Genomic DNA, 13,729 nt, shown 5'->3' with positions numbered 1-13,729 from the left:
TTCCCAAACCCCAGCTTTCTCTTCTTGATTGCCTTCCAAAATCCCTTTAGGTCCTTTTATATTAAGGAAGAGATCTTGCAGAAGATGTAAGAGCTTCTGGTAATGCAAGTTGGGAAAATGTAAATGAAGTATATTCAAAACAATTTGAGTAGATCAGGAGGAGGGAAATGGGCTGCGATCTAACCTAGATTTTTGTGGACTTAAATGCATTTCTGGGAAAGGAAACCTTTAAGGAGGGTGAGCTTTTGCGCTGGGGGAAGAGAGGAGACCGTTGTTACCAGCTATGAAGGTTTGGCTTTGCGTTCTGAGAAATCTCTTTTCGCTGCATGTGCTCCAAAGCTCGTCTGTCAAGTAAGGCACGTTAAATTTTCCTAACCCTGAGAGAGATTCTCATTTTAACTCTTCCTTGATAACACAGGTCAACTTAAAGATTTTCCTACCAGTTTTGTATCTGTGTGCTAGATGGAATTTTCTGAGACTGCTTAAGTGCACGAGAGGAATCACATTCCTCACTTCTGTCAGTAAATAGATCAATAGGCAGTATTATAAATGTGTGATGACTTTTAGCCTTCTACTCTATTTTGGAATTGATTTCATTGTTGCTTGTAATGTTTCACATCTTCTTTAGAGGTATTTCAGGACAAAGGGTGCTGCTGGTTAAACAGCTTGGGTAACCTGATGCTAGAGTTCGTCGTTCTCTGTGTTCACCAGATGCTAGGAGGTTGTTTAAAGGGCTATGAACTCTTCAGGATTCATAGAATTCTTACCTTTTGTACTGCATTTTGAGTATTTTCAATAGTTCAGCTCTCTGCCTACTGAAAAATAAGCAGCTAGACATCAATGGAGAGCTGTGCTCATGTGAAGTGGGCATAATGTGAGACAGGCAGCAATGACTCTGTTAGATGACTTCCAGCAGCATTTGAGCCACAGAAACTTCTGTCTCATGCTTGAAAGCTTAGGCCATGCTGGCTGCGTGGTGGGTGAAGGGCAGGAGAGACTTCTGAGGGAAGGGAAATGAAAAAGTGACCTTACACAAGAAGCAGCATCAGCTCTGATCAGGTCACCCTGGTGCTTTTCACTTGGGATCCTGAACTTGGGTTTTGCTGAAGAAATCTTCTCAGCCTTGCTGCTTGTACATGAGCCAGAAATGTGCATCTTATATTTTTAATTTAATTTTAAAACATGGAGGCAGAGCCTGACAAAAAGCAGAAAGGTATTTTGGTGAATCTGTAATGGCAAGCAGATACCACCGACCTTTTGAGTGGCTTATCAGCTGGCTTTCAAGTGTGGTGCCTGCCTATACCTGTGTATCCTGATGAGTTTTTGAAATGAACTGATGGAATAATGGTGAGCAGACCATTGTCCTCCATGTTTTTTGTCATTGCTATGTATAGAAAGTTTGTTGCAGATCCGTCTGAGAGAGGAAAGGGAAAGAAATGCCAAGTCTTGCTTTGGAGAAGGAAGTTGCATTTGGTTTTGTGGGGTGTTACTCCAAGTGTCAGGCATGGCTGAAATAATGGGATTGAAAAACAGCTTAAGGAAAAAGAAAATGCTCAGTCATGTCCTGGGATATTCCCCTCCAAACTTCATGCCCTTGTGGTAAAGCAACTGATTTGTAGCCCTCATGATGAATAAACCCACTGCTGTGTGGCAGAGGATGGTGAGCAACCTGTATCCCCAGTACTGCATTTACAGTTGAGATAAAATCATTGTGGTGAGTTTATAGGAAACCAAAATGTTTTCTCAGACAAACCAAGCAAAGGAGAAGTCTGATCCATGTTCACTGTTCTTCTCTGGTGTAAAAAAGTAGCCAAGGGATGTAAAATACCCAAGTCTAAAGCACGCCCTGTCCTGTCTCGTGGCAGCACCTCAAATATGGAACTGAAGTGTTTAGGGCATTTCTATGAATCTGCTTCAGGAGTGAGTGGGGTTGAGTAGAATGGAGTTCAGTCAGCAACAAAGTGGGGTTTTATGGAGGTGCTTTGTCTCCTTTTCACAAAAAGTAAGGATGAATTCGAGAAAAGATGCATTTTCCCTTTTCAAAAATGTATTGTCTGTAATTGGTGCTTCTGGATTTCAGTTGCTTGTAAAAGGAAAACAAGACAAACTCCCTACAACCCGTATCTCGCTCAGGAATATTATCAGCTGCTGTTAATGATAAACAACCTGTTCCAGCTGCTTTCTGGCTGTACAGCATCAGAATATTGCTGCACACTTGGCTTGGGGTCGGAAAGGGTATCAGTTGTTAGGTGATGGCGCTGTGTTTCCTTTCCTTAACTTCTGCTTGCCGAGTTCATAGAGGTTCAGAGCAGGGACTGCACAGGTACAGACGCTACGGTCAGCAGGACAGAAAGCATTTAGGTTTGTGAGCACGCAGGTGGCTGTTATCTGTTTGTGACCAGTGGCAGTGGATCACTTGCAGAAGCGTGATGGAATGCTGGTTTTAAGTACCCTGTGATTTTAGGGTACTGTTCTTGTTTTTTTCTTAGCAGTGAGTGCACACAGCCTGGGAACAGATTAACATGAAGGAGGGAGGGATAGAATTCTCTTGTCCCCTTACCTTTTCTTCCATGCTTTTAGAATGCCTTTCCATACCGCACGTCTGGGGAGCCAGTCTTAAAGACCTCAAATGAATGAGATATGTTGTAGATAATCCTCTTAAAAACATCACTTATGTACTGTTGACTCCATCCTCTAGATTTGACAAACAGATCATCCTTAAGCATACCTTCACTACTTAGAATGGGTGTTTTTTTCTTCCGTAAGGCTGTGTTTGTGGCATTCTGGGTCAAGCTGTGATAGAGGCAGAAGCAATAATCATGAGCAGGGGATGTCCCAGTGGCAGTGTTGAGCAGGCTGCCCCATCTCCTGTTCACGCAGCCCTGCCCACAGGCCTTTGCTTGTCCCGTATGGGCCTGGGGCTCCGCTGGGCTCGGTGCTGCCATGAGCACACAGTCCGTGCCGGGCAGCCGGAGCCTTTGCTTCTTCCCTGGTCTCATTATCCAGTCTCGCTTCCACATTCATTTGAAAAAGTGCTGATGTATCTGAGAACAAATGGTCTGCGAGAGCCTCCGGACTAATATTGTTACACGATTTTACAGGCTTTTGAAATCCAAGATTAATCCCAGCCTTGACGAGGAAGGAGTGGTAGTGCATTTGGCCTAACAGAGCTGAATAGCGTGCTTTTGTTAATTTATCCCTTCAAAGGAAGAGAATGCCCTCTCGCTACACTGCATTTTCAGATATTTGCTTGCTTTCTATAGCACGTCTGCTTCAAAAGCTCCTTCAGAGCGATACCGAGCCGGTGTGGCGCGGTGGGGCTTTGAAGCAGGTCCGGGTTGCTGCTGGTCAGTCAGGATTTGGAGCTCCCGACAGGTTTGTGCTTCTGCAGACAGGAGCTCGTTGCTCCTTGTTCACACCGGGACGTGTCGGAATGGGGATGCTGTGCAATTTTATGGTGCTGCAGGAGGGGAGCTCGCGTTCTGAAAGGCCAGTGCTTTAATGTTAAAAATATCCTCGTCTGTTCTCCATGCAAGGGGGGCAAAGTGAGTTCTGGAGAAATCACTGTAATGTCAAAACAGTACGCTAGGATCGAATCACTGTTTGCTTATTAGCTTTTTGTTAGCCTATTGTTTGCTTATTTATTAGCTGCAGCTATTTTTGTCAGACCTGGTGGGTGAATTTTTTCACCGTTAAGATGCTCTGACATACGACAGCAAAGAAACTGTGGGTTAATGTAGATTAGAGCCTTGGTAGTTGCTCTGTAAAACCGAGTTAGTACCTGTTGTAGTAAATACAAGGTTTTTTTCCTGCCCTAAGCTAGCAGTGCAAAATGCAGCCTCTGTGATGGCAGTTACTGTTCTCCAACTGGAGGCAGCGGTGAAATTCACCTTTGCAATCCACTGTTCAGCAAGGAAAGCGTTGTGTGCCAAATTGCAAATTTTCCAGTCAGCACCCAGGTGTGAGTGTCGAGTATGAGAAGCTCCAGGAGATTGGACCACTTTTCCTTCTGCTTTGGGTTTGCTGGAGTGGGGACCACTTGAGTGCTTTCCCACAGCGTGGTCCCTGAACTTGGGTGATGGGAAGGAGCTCAGAACTCTTAACTTCTATTTTGTTGTGCTTTTTCTTGGAAAAAAAACCCACGTTTGTTACTTCCTTTCTTAAGCACAAGGAAACAGCTATTAAACAGAGGAGGTGGGAAGAATTAATGGCTTGTTCCTGTTCTAAAAGCTGAAAGCAACACTTAAATCTTGAGTGTGTGAACACTGCAGTGTTTTTCTTTGATGAGAGGTAACTGGCAGGCAAGTCTGCTTTATCACAAGATTCAACATGCTGCTTTTCTTTATTCTTCCCTCATCTTGTTAAGCTTAAGTTTGTAGTAATTGACTATAGATTTCCCTGGATTTGCTTGGCCCTGAATGTTCACCAAGTGTTATTTTCACAATACTTCTTCTCTCACTTCCCCCCCCCCCCCAAGGGAAAGGCTGCTTTGTGCCTTTGCTGTCGTGTAAAAGCAGGTGAAGGAGGGAAGAGCCTTTGAATGCATGACAGAATTTATATTAAACTTTTTGACTTAGCGAAGGAGGAGATGGCAAGATACAAGCAGACATTTAAAGGCTCACTTGAATTGTTAATCAGTAATCTGTTCTCATTGCCTCTGGCTCTTCTAAAAATAACAGTTCTGTGCAGTGAATGAAAAGTGATAAATATTTCATGGAAAGTTGATCACGGAATCAGGCACTTCTTGGGGGAGAGTTCTGCCTCTTTCAGATGTGATCTCTCAGTGCCTTTGCCATCGTGTTTTCCATGTGTGCAGCGTAGTCTGTGTGTGTTTTGTCTTCATCCGCAGCCCTGGAGAGGCTCGAAAATCAAGATGAAGCCTTTTGTTCTCTACTTCTTCCAGGTGACACTGTTGCCCCATGGCTCGTAACAGACATTTTGTTTCATCTGGATGGAAGACAAACCTGTGTGTTTCCCTTCCAAGGCTGATAAGGATTCTGGAGCGGCCTGATTTACCTTGTCCTCTTCTTCCACCAGCTGCTCTTAATGCCTGCTAGGTGGCCGTGCCCATTAGCTGCTTCATTTGCAGTGTGTTTACTTTGATCCAAGTTCTTTTTTTATTGGTGTGCTCTGTACTGCAGAGCTCCCTAGAGTGCTTTATGCCAAAATTAACTAGGTATGGTTTATTGCTATGGGGGAAATAGATGTCAGGTCTGTGCCCAGCAGCCATGTGCGTTCCAGGGGTTTTAGAAATACCTCTTTTGACGTGCATTCATCAAAATCCTAGAAACTCTTCCCCAGCATATATTGGTTTTCAGGACTGTATTTGGCTCTGTTTTGTTGTTGGGCAGTAGAGGGAATATCAGGTGAACGGCTTTTGCAGCGATGCTTAAAATCATCCAGATGCTGATCTGGAGAGTTGCTGTTAATTAATGGAACACACCTTTACTCTCCTGCTTTTTCCTACCCCTGCCTCGAAACATCCACTCCAAACCCCAAAATAATTTGGATGAAGATAGAGTTTGCCAAGTAAACAAATAAAAATTGTAACCTAGTTACTTCAAAATGAAAAATCCCAGCGACACCGCTGGGCCAAGTTAATGCGAGACTGCTGCCAGTGTGTAATGGCCTGACTTTGTGTGGACGTCTGGCGTGTTCAGGCCATGAAAGAAGGGACACTGCCTTCAATAGATTGGGTCTTTTGAGAGCTAGATTGTGGTGCAAACACTCCAACCCACGAGTACTGTCCTTCCGTGTCCTTGTTCTCCAAAATCCCTTCCTCTCCAACCTCTCTAAGAGCTGCTGTGGGAATGTCCTCTTTACCTCCTTGCCATCTTCTTGCAGTCAGACCAATGGCTTTGTCACCAAGCAAATGTGCAGTCAGAATTTTCTGTGCATCACATACAGAGGAACACGTTCATTCACACTACAGGGGTCTCATTTAAGTTTACAGCTAACGCTGAGTTGTCATTCGCCAATTAAATGGCTTGAATCGAGGTCTGCCTTCAGCCGGTGTCTCCTTTAACTTAAAACAAGTGCTTATGATTAAATATCTGCTCCTTTGGCTTGACTAATATCTTGTGACTTAAACCACTCAATTGTTACTACTTCTCCATCTGTTTTTCATTCAAGAAATTGTGTCATATTGGATGATTCATTCATATTTGATTAGAGATTTCATTATAAGCTGGTCTTCAGTTTTTATGATCTAATAAAAGGCTTCGGAATCACTGACTTGGAGCTGTAATTGTAATATCATACAGAATAAACATACTGCACATTTTTAATGATACTTTTCTATATATTTTCTATCCTGTTGCAGTTCTTGCTAGTGGATCGTGTGAGGTGAATTTGTTTAAAAGTTTCTAACAGAATTCAGGGACTGAGCATTAACGTTGTTCAGAAGAGCTCTTCCAATGCTGTTGTATCCAGGTGGCACGTCAGGGTGAAGTCAGTGAAATTTAGGTCAGACTTTGCCCTCCTTAACCCATATTTATAGTCCTGTTCATAAAAGCAGTCATGCCGTAACGGTATGATGAAGGTCTTTAAGATCCTGAGTTGTTGGGGTATCTGGCAAATGGCAGGTTTTTATTTTCAGTAATAGAGTGGATCTTGTGTGCAAATTGTTTCTCAGATGAAAGTAATGAACGCAGTATTTTTTCAATTTCTTCTAAAGCTTGATTAAGCTGCTGAAATAGAGTATTTGAAATAATAATAACAATAAAAGTAACGGGAGGAACTGCATTTGTGCACTGTTTTTTACTGTTCCAAAACTACCTTAAGATCTTACGGACTTCTCAGTTGTACGTAATAACAGCTCATATCTGTCCTTTGAATACTTAGGGATTTGTTTTATTAGAAGAATATTAGAGCACGTTATTTTCTGCTGTAGTTTCTGTACCATTTGCTCTGTACAGGCTGCTCCTCAGCCACAACATATTCTTCTGAAGATAGTGATGTACAAGATATGACGCAGCATATTTAGCACGGCTTGGAGATCACTGAAGGCAGTCCCAAAAAGGTATAACACACAGACTTCTGTATAATGTGTTAGAGGAGCAGGACAGCTGCTGGGCCTGCCTTCCTTGCGAGGGATGGCAGAAAATGGCCGCTCCTCATCTGCGGTCGGATTCAGGAGTGGAGCCCTGGGTTCAGAAGGGTTTTTGGAAGGGCGCTGCATGGAGCCCGAGGTGTGGGGATAAGGCTTGTACACATGAAGAGGAGTTGGGAGATTTAGGCCCATTAGCTGGAGCATGGGTGGGTTGTCTGCAGATGCCAGCTGTGCAAAAGATCAGTAAAATTGCCAGCAAGCATATATCTTCATCGAGAAGGGGAATGAATGCACAGGTTGCTGCAAATACAAGCCTCATGCTTGCAACCCGCCCCGTGGAAGTAGATGGGCATAGATAGCAAGGCTCCTCGCACAGCATCTCCAGCACCTCGAGGCCTGGTCTGTAACCCCTGCATAGATTCTGGGCTTGTGTGAACAGTGCTTTATCATGGCTTGTGTGTATCCAGGCATTCTGAGGGAATGCGATAGCTCCTCACGAGGCTTAAAATATCCAGGATTTGTCCCAGAGGTTCATTATTCTGGTATGAGAGGCTCTGCGTTTGGTGCCAGCTTGCTCGGTGACCTTTGGCAAGTGAGTTGGCTTTCCTTCCCCCAAAATAACAGACTCTGCCTGTCTTCCTAGGGGTTTGCTGTAGCTGTCACCTGCTCAATACCTGCAGCAGGTAGTAGGGAATTAAAATTAATTTGGTCCTGGGTGATCGTCTGGGCATCTGACCTCAAGTCTGTCTTACCAGCTGTTGGTCTGTGTCCTCCTTGGGAAGCCAAAGCTTGACTTGGTGGTTCTCTGAAAAAAATCGATTTTTCCATGTTAAGCCTACTGTTAGCATCAGGGCTCGTGTGCAGTAAATGTAAGATTAATCCTCGTTTGTTTATTTATTTATTTGTACAATCTCTTGCTCTGATACAACATAGGTTCTGTGAAGTTAATACATTGACTAACTCATTCCACAGCTGTATTTTTATGTGCATCCACAATTAGTTCCTATTGCGCAGATAACGTATTGTGAGAGCGACTGAGTTGGAGGGAGGTGGAAAGAATTTGCAGGAAATAATCTGGGCTTCAGAACTGTTGGAAATGAAGGAAAATAGAACGGTGACAAGAACTGAAAAAGCCTTGTCTGAGGATGAAAGCCATAGCAATGTCTGGAAGATGTTTAGAATATTCTCAATGTTAAATCAGCACCAGGGGAGTTTTAAATGGGGAAAAGTTGAAATGGTGGAGGCGAAAGAACACTTCAGAGAAGTGGCAGTGGTTTCCTGCGTTTCAGTGTGTTTTTCTTCTTTTAATACTGTCTGTCTGAATTCTTTGTTCTTGTACTTTCTTTGAACTTGGAACGTTTTGGTCGGGCTTCTCCTGATAGTTGCTGTCCTTAATTGAAACAGCAGTAGCCTTCCTTGCTGCCGTTTAAATGGAGGATTTTGGAGACCTGAACAAAATACTGTGCTCATACCTTCTTTTGGCAACTGACTTCATAAGAGGCTAAAGCTTTGCATTTCATGACTGATTAATTGTACGTAAATGCAGTTGTTGCAGTCTGAATATTATTCTTGTGCCCTGAATCAGCCAGCAGGAACTGGCATTTACTTCTGTTGTGTTTCCCATAAGCTGTCCTATTTATAGCTTACTGCATGGGGAAGGCAGCGTAACTTGTGCTGAGATAAGCCTCAGGGCCAGAGAAGTGTTATCTTACCCGTATGGTGTCGGCAGGGCTGTGGGCATCTTCCCTTAGGCGTATGGTGCAATGGGCAGCTCCAAATCCTGCACCCACCTCGTTGCTCGTGTGTGTGTATTTATACATATAATATATTTTCTTTCAGAAATCATTTCCCACATCAAAAAACCGCTCCCCAAACAATTGCAGAGCAGGAATGTCGAAGTCCTGGTTGCTCACAAGCAGTTCCCCTCTTGCTCGTTTGGTTGGTGTAGGCCAGTAGAGCTGGTCTGCCGTAATGCCCAGGTGGATATGGAGGCCCTGAGATGTTCCTGCTGTCAGCATGGATGTGTGTGCCTGTGGAGCCCAGGGGACTCACCTGCTCTTGCAACCAATGCCTGTTCAGTACCCAAAAACTTAGTGCTAGGTGTGCAATATGAGGAGTGGATGTCCGTCGTGTTGCACTTCAGTTGGTGCTGCTCAAGACAGCACATGACAGCTCTGTGTCACGAGTCCTATCTGCATATTCATGTCTCTGATCTCCTTACTGGCGATAAATATTTATAACACAGAGCTGCTTTTTATTTTGGTGTGCAGTCACAAAGATAACATTCCTTAATCCTCGTGGTCGTAAATGTTCTTATTTCCTTGTGTCGTTGCTTAAATGCACCTGAAGGTGAATGCACCAGATTTCATGTTTATGTAGATTTTATGAATTCTGTGCGCCACTGTCATAATTTTTAAAATCTATTCAGTCTGTTGTGATTTTTTTTTTAATTCATTTTAATGTGGGTTGCTTCTGTTGTGTTCCTACTGCAATACAGAGAAGAATGGCCGAATTGTAACATGAACTCTCTGGAAGGTAGATACAGCATTGTTAGCCCTTGGATAATTATGACCACTTTAATTTGCAAGGCATCTTTTGCTGGTTAAAAAGAGGAGGAGAGCAAAGCAGACCCTTTCAAATGCCGTGCCCATGTTGTAGGACTTGCAGGAACAGGGAACACGGAAGCATTGCAGTGCTTTAGGCTTGTGAGCAGAGATCTCCTTTTAGGAGGAGTCACTACGCAGTCATCACACGGCACAACTTTGTCTCACAAGGTCTGGTATCCAAATGAACACATTATTGCTGCTGTTAGCTGCTTGCCCATTAGGCACTCAGGCATCTACTCGAGACATTTTGGGATTCACAAGATAGCAGATGAACTCACAAGAAGCCCGAAGCTTACTCTTCCATTTCTGGAATTGTTGTATAATGATCAGTGGTATTTCTTTCTTCGTTGTTGTTGTTAGGGAAAGGTAATGATCTGAGGTCTCAGAAATAGGTTTATGAAGATATTTGTGATCCACTGGCAGGAAAAAGCAAGCAGATCTAATTCGTGTTCTTCTGACAGTAAGCCAAGAAACCGATATGCTTTTTATTCAAATTGAAAGTTTCTTAAGATGGTATTAGACCTGCCCCATCTGTCTCAGCTCAGGCTAGATGGCGAAGGATTTTGCTTAACTGAGCAGTGAAGTTGTGCTGATAAAAGTGACAGTAATTCCTTTTACCTAATGTGCTGAAGCGCTCTGGTGTGATACACTCACATGTAGCACACCTCGGTCCTGGGGTCCAGGAGTGTATTTATTTGATTCCTCCAGCTATTCAGAAAAGAGCACCATTTAAATAAGCAGCAGAGGTCCCTTCCAAACCTTAAGAATCTGTGATTCTGTGCTCAGCAGTTGCACGTTTGCTTACCCAGACTGAGATGCAGCCTGAGCTGGAAGCGCTACTTACCTCTAAATATACAGGCAGAAAAAAACTGCTTCAGGAGTACGTCTGTCACTTGCATGAATTTTCTTAAATTATTTCTGAGCAGACTTCATTACTGCGTTTCAGAGTGAAAGATGGCATTACACAAGCTGAACAGGATTTGCCATGCTGCTGCTAGTAGCCATGGGGCATTCCCAGGTGGGAGCAGAGGCACGGAGCTCAACAGAAACACTAAGCACCATCCTCTTGAATCTAAATATGTAGCACAGTTTGGGTTTGCTGGCTGTTTGAAGTGTCTGTGTTAGGGTATTTAGCCTCACAAGCTATGTTTTGGGTTTTAGAGCTGGTTAGGGTGCTGTAGAGGGAATGGCTTTCTGCTTCAGGTAGTATATAGGGGCTAAAAAGCAGCCTTTTTTTTCCCGGTGGAAAGTATGTTGTGCAGGCAAGCTGCAAGTGGGATTAAAAAGGGAAGAGAAAAAGCACATGGCACACACATCTCTCTACCTATTTATGTATATATAGGTACGAAACCCATAAGATTTAGTGCATATCATGTTTGCATTGCTGTGTGACAGACTGTCATGTCCTAAAGCAGTGCCATACAAAATCTAGATCTTTGTCCTCCATCCTTAGCTTTGTTTTTCAGGCTGTGGAGTTGCAACCCTTCAGCTCCTTCATGTTTATAAGGTAGTGGTGTGAAGAAGATAGGATAAAGGCTGGAGAGGAAGAGGGTTGAGACAGGGCTGTGACAGAAGTATTTTGGTCCAAACATGGCCTGAGGAGAGCCCCATGCATCTTGTATCAGGCGGGTATATGGGTCAGTAACAGTGACTGCATGCTTGTGGTTGAACAGGAAGCTTTCACTTCACTTTTCCTTTTATTTTTTTTCTTGAAGTGTGTTTCAGGATTCTTATGAAGTCAGCAGCATTGGTAATGGCGCTTTGTGGGGGAAAAGTTTGTTGGAAAAAAATAAAAAATCAGTTCCCAAATGATCCCTTCAATCCCTTTGACTAATTCCAACTCAGGGTATTCTGTGATTCTATACCTGGCAGCATTAAAACCCAGTGTGTTTTAAGAGATGAGTGTTGGAGTGGCAAACAAACCCATGCTGCATTTCTCTGTTCGTGGAGGCTTTTTTTTGTCTACCAGTCAACTGTGTTATGAGCTAGACAGTGCAATTAGAGCAAATAAGGGAAAAACCGGCACCTGAATAACTTTACGATACTTGTTTCTCCTGTTATGTACTTAGATGACCCATTTGATAAGAGTTTCTCCTGCGTGCTTCAAAAATGAAGTGCTACTCAAGCAAGTAGGATGGGAAGGGAGAGCTGAGGAGTAATTGCAGTGCTTGCGTTTCTCTCTGTCACAGTATGTGCTCTCCAACAGGACAGGGTCTTCTGTTCTGTGGTTAATTGTGCCGTGTCTTCATTTGGAGCAGAAGAGGAGGATGGTGCCCCACTCAGACATGTTCCTGTGCAGATGCTGCTCTGAAATCCTGTGCTCTTTGGGGAAAGAGTTACAGTTCCCAGTTTTGGAATTCATATCGTTTGTAGATTCTTCTTGGCTGAGCAAGTGAGCTTGCAATGTATGAGGCATGAGGATTATCAGTGGTGGGCTGCTTATTTTTGATGGTGTGTTTGTTTTTTAAAGGCAGAGGAAGAGGTGGTTAAAATGAAAAATCAATAGTTGGAAAAAAAGAAAAAAAGAGTAAGAAAGTAATCCTTGAAATTGCAGAGAACTGGGATGAAAGCGTAGGGAAAAGTTTAACTTCAGTTTAGACCATTGCTTTTTTGCCTTGAGACATGATGTGGCAGTGTCTAAATACTGATAAGAGATGGAAATAAAATAGCCGGAAAGACACTGGCAGCCAAGAAACTCCATCTAGCCTTCTGTGAAGCCAAATATGTACGTCTGTAACTGGCTTTTTCTTGTGCTGAGGCAGAGCAAGAGGTGGGGAGGGGTGTAATTTCATCTTGTTCAGTGTAACAGGGAGTTAGGAGAACTGCCACAAAAATTCCTTATTCATCATGTGCTGGGGACACAGAGATTAATCCCCTGTGCTTTAAACTATTTGTTCCTGAAGCTAGCTGGTGGGGATCTCACCATTCATACAAAAATTAAGGTTGTGTGCACGAACAGAATGGAAGCGATACCCATGGATCTTAAAATGAAAAAAGCAACCCACAGATTTCCCTTTTTAACATATACATTCACAGCGATCACAGTGATGACACTATATAGATGCTCTTAGGAAAGAGGTTGGTTTGTATTTTGAGCAGTGGTGGCAGAGGGTTTGGAAGTTTGCTCTTAGTAAAGGCTTCTGGTGTCAGACCACGTACTGCAGGTCTGCGGATGCTCTTCTGCCTTCCCAGAGCATCACAGGGGATGTTGGTTAGAGAATGTTCACGCCATTGATTTGCACCTTCTGTGATACAGAAAATATGCCTGCCTTGGGTGCCTGATGGATTCCTGTTTGCGTTTTTCACTGTTACTCCTTGTGCCGTATCCTTTTCTTGTGCTGTCTTTGCAGTTTTTTTTTATAGCAGCCGCAGCGCTTAGGGCTGATTTCGCTGCTTTGAAAGGGGCACAAAACCTTTCAAAAGCAACTGCCTGACTTGCTTCCCTGCAAGTGCTGCTCCCACAGATGGCAATGAAGCCATGATTGTGAGAAGTGATCATGGGCTTACAAAGATCTGTCGCCCTCATCTCTGCACCCTTCCAGAGCCCTGAGACTTGTGCAAGTCCTGGGGAGATAAGGGAGCAGCAAAGGCAGCCTGAATGTGGGGCTTGGTCTGGTTTTGCAGTGGCCGTGGTGTTGGCTCACAGGCTGAGGTTGGAGCTGCCGTCACCATCACCAGCTTTCCTCTGTGCCCCGTGGGGAGAAGGGCTGTGAAAAGGCCAACCATACCTTGGGGTGCAGCAGGCCCAGCACTGCCAGCAGGGACAGGACAGGGGTTGTCCTGCTGTGCTTTACCTGGTGCAGCCTCACCTGGAGCACTCCAGGTTAGGTACCATAGTATGAGAAGGACATAGAGCTATTGGAGAGCATCCAAAGGAGGGCTGCAAAGATGCTGAAGGATCTGGAGGGCAATGTGTGTGAGGGGTGCCTGAGGTCCCTTGGATTGATTGTTGTTGGAGGTCCCTCCATCTGAAGGTAAGAGCCTTGCAGCTCTCCACATAGAGTCATCTTAGAACATAGTCTTCAGTGCACTTTCACCAGCTGCTGAGTTGAAGAGGATTTCTTTTTGTCTC

At 43.9% G+C, this 13,729-nt stretch overlaps 1 protein-coding gene across 1 annotated transcript in view; it reads left to right on the top strand.

Annotated features, from left to right (window-relative positions):
• Positions 1 to 13,545: 13,545 nt before the first annotated feature.
• HDAC4 (histone deacetylase 4) overlaps positions 13,546 to 13,729 on the top strand; it is a 74,491-nt gene continuing 74,307 nt past the window's right edge. Inside the window, exon 1 of the mRNA XM_042874434.1 lies at positions 13,546 to 13,573. Coding sequence (XP_042730368.1) covers positions 13,546 to 13,573 — 28 coding nt within the window. The remainder of the gene's footprint in view (positions 13,574 to 13,729) is intronic.

Source organism: Lagopus leucura, unplaced genomic scaffold, assembly GCF_019238085.1.
Source record: "Lagopus leucura isolate 7727_CA_CO unplaced genomic scaffold, USGS_WTPT01 Super-Scaffold_100012, whole genome shotgun sequence".
Lineage (NCBI taxonomy): Eukaryota > Metazoa > Chordata > Aves > Galliformes > Phasianidae > Lagopus > Lagopus leucura.
Note: the sequence above shows the minus strand (reverse complement) of the source record. Positions and strands in the feature narration are given on the sequence as shown.